The sequence below is a fragment of the Oryzias latipes genome, chromosome 14 (assembly GCF_002234675.1).
Source record: "Oryzias latipes chromosome 14, ASM223467v1".
NCBI classification, from domain to species: Eukaryota; Metazoa; Chordata; class Actinopteri; order Beloniformes; family Adrianichthyidae; genus Oryzias; species Oryzias latipes.
Window position 1 is genome coordinate 27695825 of NC_019872.2, and position 6000 is coordinate 27701824.

The 6000-nt window shown below is 39.4% G+C and overlaps 1 protein-coding gene across 3 annotated transcripts in view; it reads right to left on the reverse strand.

The window, feature by feature from the left end:
* rad51d (RAD51 paralog D) overlaps positions 1–5279 on the reverse strand; it is an 18200-nt gene extending 12921 nt beyond the window's left edge. For all 3 annotated transcript variants that reach the window (XM_020709167.2, XM_020709168.2, XM_004076806.4), the window contains exons 1-2: positions 4899–5279; positions 4750–4811 (exon numbers count right to left, since the gene is read on the reverse strand). In XM_020709167.2, the coding sequence (XP_020564826.1) occupies positions 4750–4811; positions 4899–4980 (144 nt within the window). In that variant the 5' untranslated portion in view covers positions 4981–5279. The remainder of the gene's footprint in view (positions 1–4749; positions 4812–4898) is intronic.
* Positions 5280–6000: the final 721 nt, after the last annotated feature.

A 6000-nucleotide genomic window follows, 5' to 3' on the forward strand; every position in this document is an offset into this window, starting at 1 on the left:
AATCTGTCAAACGTTTTGAATGTTGGACGAGGCGGCCAGGAGGCTCCACCTACTTTTATTGAGGCAACTGATTGGCCAGTTTATCATATACAGTCAACGGTCTGTATCTGAGTTTACCTTTTCTGTAAAGGTCAGGTGCTCCAATAAATGGACCTCCTGTGGTCATGTGGTCACGCCTCTGTCAGTCTGCCCCAGGGCAGCTGTGGCTACAACAGTAGCTTACCGTCACCAAGTATGAATGAGGAGTGAATGACTAATGGCCACAATGTAAGCACTTTGAGCGTCTGGAAAAGCGCAGATAAATCTAATCCATTATTATTATTATTATTATTATGTGACCCACTGGTTTGTATTGGCTTCGTTTAAGACCGTTTTTAAGCTTCGCTGTCGCCTTGACATCCCGTCAATCAGCTTTGTGTTTCAAATAAGTAGAATGAACTTTAGCATGTTCACTATCCAGATCCTGATGCGAGACTTTGTGTAGAAGTGACAGGACTCACTGCATTTCTGACTTACAGACCCGTAACGGTTACATGGGTTAGGTCCGCCTTTCAAGACTTCATTGAGTTCATCTAAGACGACGTTGTTAATCTGACCAGAATGCAGTTTTTCCCTCAACATCATGCAAATGTTCTGACTCCCAAACATCAGACATACAACTTCCCAGAAAACCCGATCAATAATAAAGAAACCTTGTGGCACTGGGGGAGCTTTGTTATAAACAAACAGAAATTGGAATTAGGATCTGGCAACCCATCTGAGGGGCTAATACAAGCCGCAGTACGTTTACCCCGACTGGCTCTGCTTCTGTGGAAGCTAAAGGTTCATCGTAACTCCTGCTAGTTATCAATAAATCTGTCTTTGTCTAACAAAATATAAAACAAACTGGTTAGAGAATTTTCCAAGGCAGAAAAATCGGCAAAATCTGTTTAAAAAGCAAACATTTGACTTTTTATTGGTGACATTGATTTTTAAATGTGACAAACATCAAAGGAAATTTAATGTAAAAGGAGTTTTTCTTCCAGAAAATTAGGTTTTGTTTTAATTCTTCAAACGAATTGTTTTTTTTATATTTTATGTTGTTAATATGAAATAAAACTTAAAACTTACTGAAGGAGAATCACTTAAGTCCAGTGTTTTTCAACCTTTTTTGAGCCACAGCACACTTTAACCTTGACAAAAATCCCGCGGCACGTCAGCATCCAAAAAATAAATAAATAAAAAAGGAGAAAATCTATAGTCTGTATTGATCTACAGTCCCTCTGCAATCTCACGTGCATTTTTGTGATAATTGTGGCAGAAAAAGCTGGAAGCTGCAGCTGTTTTTTCTAAAAGATGAAATAAAAGTGAAGTTAGAAGATTTAAAACTGTTTGATGTGTGTCCGTTGTTTTTTCAAGACGTTTATGAGAGACTTATTGTGCGCTGAGACACTGTCACTTTAACCCAATGCATCATGGGAGATGTAGTGCATTTACTGCCGCAGAGGGCAGAAAGACTCGCGTCTCTGAGCTTCATGGTTTTGTTCACTTGTTCCACGGTCTGATACCGGATTCTGTGGAAAGCTACACCACTAAAAACGAGCTTTAGCTGGTATTTTTGTTAGAACTGAGAGATTTATGAGCAGAATCAGAACAAGGAAGTGAAGACTTTAACCACTTCTGATTGGTCAGACTGATGACGTGTGATTAATCCTCCAAGAATGATTGGCAGAGACAGTTACAGCTGCAGCTAAATCGCGGTACTACTCAGTGTTTTATCAGGGCCTGTTTGGATGAACACAGAGCTGATATCCTGGAGATGGAAAATGTTTTTAAATCAGTGAATGAGGGCAATTTCCCACGGCACACCTGACCATCTCCCACGGCACACTGGTTGAAAAACACTGATTTAGACCATCATGGCAACAGGCCTTAAGTTTAAAGATTAAAAAAACAAAATAAACCAGAAAATGGGTTGAACAACCAACGACGGAGGATTGGCTTAGGTTATACAATTATTTATACAATGGAAAGAATTTCTCACTCACTACAAATACAACTGGAGGTTTTTTACACTTCTTGGTCTAAATAGACAGAATATGTAAAGCCTATAAGATCAGACTTTATTTGAAGTGTCACTGAAATTGTGTCGTAACATTTATGTTCAGAAAATCTCAGCTCCCTCACACTATTTTCGGAGAAAGCAAGAACATTGAACATTTACATTGTAGTCTATCAATGCAATGTACAATTTATCATGTGATTTTGCTATAAAAAATACATTTGACAAAAACTAAATAGTGTTTTAGAATGACCACTTACCCTGACCTAACCCAACATATTGAACTGTGTCCCATCGGGGGGGTTGGAGGCGGACCTTCAGCTGCGTGCAGCAGCTTGCCACTGCATGCAGATACATGCAGAAGCTTGACGCTTAATCAACATTTTACTGCTTGCAGCTGCTGAATGCAGCCTGGTGCTTCATGCAGCTGCATGCAGCAGCTTGCAGCTGTTTTGCATCCGCGGACCGAAATCATCGTTCCAGGAAGGAAATTTACCCACAAACCCCTGCGCCCCTTTAACGTCGCTGCTTGGTCACAGCTTCACGCTAAACCAGCAAATGAAGACTTCCAATTACATCCTAATTATTTGGACTTTGGTTAATGATGAGGACATGCTTCGCCCACACCAACAGCTGCGCCTCACAGAGCCACAGCAAACACGCGGTTAGTTAATGGGCCAGGAACAGAAGAAATCTGACCTAAAATGTGCATCATTTTGCACCTGAACACAGTTTTTCTGATCGATACAAAGTTCATTTAGTCACTCAGAAGACTTTTACATCCAGCTTTCTGCTAAATAATTTCTCTTTTTACTCTTAAGTTTCTATAAACAAATGTTCTCCGAGCGCTGCATTCCTGAATGACACCCTAATCAACATGTGTGTCTGAATACCTTTCATTGATGTTTTGCAACAAAAAAAGTTCTCAAGTTTTGTCATGGAACAGGAGTAATCTGATTACTCTGAAGGGGCATGTCTGTCAAACTCTAAATCCGTCAAAGTTCCCGTTAGTGTCACATCTGCAGGAATCATTATTAACACCTTTCAAAGCTTCTCTGTGGTCATTCTCATATTTTAATGTCCTCAACAGGCATCGCAGAAGAAAATAGCAACACAAATGCAGTTATTTTATGCTTTCACTTTCCTAGATTTTGATGCTAACTCGAGCTGTATTTAGAAGAGTGAACAAAGCTCAGTCTTTTCTGTTTTTCTTAATCAATGTGTGACCTAATTACACCTCTGCAGCTTTTCATCGCCATCCAGCTGCTTGAAAAACAGACTGAATCTGGACTCAGACTTAACACATAAAAAAGGAACTGTGGACGACGTACAAACCTTCATCTTTTCATTTGCATCAGTTCCTGGAGGCAGAAACCGTTTCGTTAGAAGTAGCTCACGCCACAGATATCTGTTACAGAAGATCTGGTTTTTTAGTCCTCCTGTTTGCGACTCTCAAAAGTCTTCCACTGAAGCTTTTCTGTCATCAGATCCAAGTCTGTTAATGTGTGACGGCAGCAGAGATGTTGCTCTTCAGCTCAGGAAAGCCTCAACCACCAGCTGAGATCTACAACGGAGTTTTAGGGCCAGTGGGGGGGAAGAAGTAAAATTACGAGATTTTAAGTCGTAAATTTACGAGAAGAAAACTTGTAAATTTACAAGATTAAAGTGGAAGTGAGCATCCAGAACAGCAGGTGAACGCCGCGCAGCAGCAGAGCAGACCCACTAAACTCAATGGAACAGGTGAGCTGAATGTTTATTGATAACGTTCCAAATGTTTGGAAGCTCATTTGTTTGATTTACGATTTATTAATGTTTTATTCATTGATTGGCAGTTTGCAGGATCTCTGCAGCCGTTGATGAAGACATCGGTGTCCCTGCAGATAGATGTCCACTCGAATCCTTTCTTCCTCCATGAAACCAAGATCGCTACGTCTGCACTTTTTGGCATTTTCTACGTTGTAATGCTAACATAACAGACTATTTTCATTCCTCTTTATTGTTTTATGTTGAAACGGGACGTTTCATCTGGAGGAGGAGGCGTATGCAACACTGTTTACTTCAGCATTGGTGTTCGGATGACAGGTTCATGACGTAATGAGACAAATGGACTTCTGGGTATGTGACTAAAAAGGAGAATAAAGGAGAGGTCTGATTTTGAGTCGCCAAAATGTTCAGAATTTCTTTGTTTTTTTAATCTATCCAGAAATAAAGCCCCACAAAAGGCTCCACACATTTCATCTTCAAGCTAGGCTCACATAAACAGACGACGTTGGTGTTTTTTCCACTTTAATCTATGACTTTTTTCACGTAAATTTACAAGATTTTAAGTCGTAAATTTTGGGGTTAAAACTTTTTTTCCCCTCCAAGTTTAAAAATTTCCTTTTTAAAAAAACTCTATTTTATGAATTTACAATCTGGTTTTTGACATTTGACATTATAATATACCTAAAAGCTCAGAGAAGTTAATTTTGAATGATAGAGGCCCTGAAAAAGACAAAACTCCCGAAGACTTGGTGATAATATTTGTTATATGACCTGTTTAATAACAACAGGTCATTTAGATTTCTAGATTGCAGAAAAAACGTTTTTATTAAATACAGATTTTTGTAAGGGGGTATAACTTTCAAAAACAGCTGTGGGATTTTTTTGTTTCATCTGCAAAACATTTTTATTTACTTTTAAAATGATTGAGTCAGTCTGATGATTACCTTGTAGGAAACGGAACATTTCTGAGCAACTTCTTCGAGGTCAGATGAGACAAGGTCCTCCACTGTGAAAACAAGAAGTTGTTGTTGGTTTTATTAAATTTATTTGAATAATCAAATGTTTACAAAGGAGATGCTGGAAATAAACGGACCTGTTTTGACGTCAGCAGCGAGCAGGCTGCGCAGCAAACCTCCATCCAGCCCAGGACACATTCCTTCCTGTAAACCCACCATGGTCCTGCATGGCGTTAAACCCCAAAGCCGTTAGGATGTCCAGAGGCCTTCCACCTCAACGTTTGTTTTTAGCTTTCAAGCTAACTTAGTTTAGCTAACTTTTCCGTCCGGACGTTGAAGTGGCTAAACGTCCTCCCCTACAGCTCTTCCTGTATTTTATGAACCAAAAATACGTCCAAAGAAATAATAAACCCAAAATGTATTTATTCCAACTCAAATTTAATAGGAACCTATAACGAAGCTCGCGCTAAGTAGTTTCAAAGAGCCGGACAATTCCTTGTTGCTTGCCGTACACGCGAACATTCGCGCGTTGCCTCTTGGGAAACGAAGTCGCTCACGTGGGGCAGCGATCGCTCTTGGGTTAATGGCAGAATTAATTTGAGATTATACCTGTGATATGAAAAAAAGACTACCTGAATATGGATGTTACAGCATGCTATTCGACTAAATTAAATTTTAAATTAAAGACATAAATTCAATTTCACTTTCTTTGGGTAAAGAAGACTTGGCGACTTTCTGATCTCCAGGTATGAGGTATAGGTAATGCATCTGTCTGTTCTGTTGTATAATCATGTAGTGGGCAACTGTGATGAAGAGGCAGGGGGATCAGAAGACTGCAAGTTCAGTTCCCATTTGCTGACAAGTCCTTGGGAAAAACCTCAACTATGTGAGAACTAGACCAAATTAAGACAATTTAATTGCCATTTTTTTCATGATATGGGTGCCACCGTATTGAAACCAGAAGTTTCTAGTGGGCAGTGATTAGTCTAAGCTGGTCTGAATCAACATTTCTACAAGTGAGCTTGTTGGAAGGCCACACCCCCACCACTTGAAACCTATGGAGTGATTTTGTGCCATTATTCCAAGTGCAACAATCACTGTTTTGAGGTTAAAACTAAAAAAAAAATTTGAGTGCTCCAAAAAATTATTTTGCACCTGAAACAGAAAGTGTACTTGAAACTCAAAAGTACATGCACACGAAACAATTTTACTCTTTCAACTTAAAAATCTGTACCATCA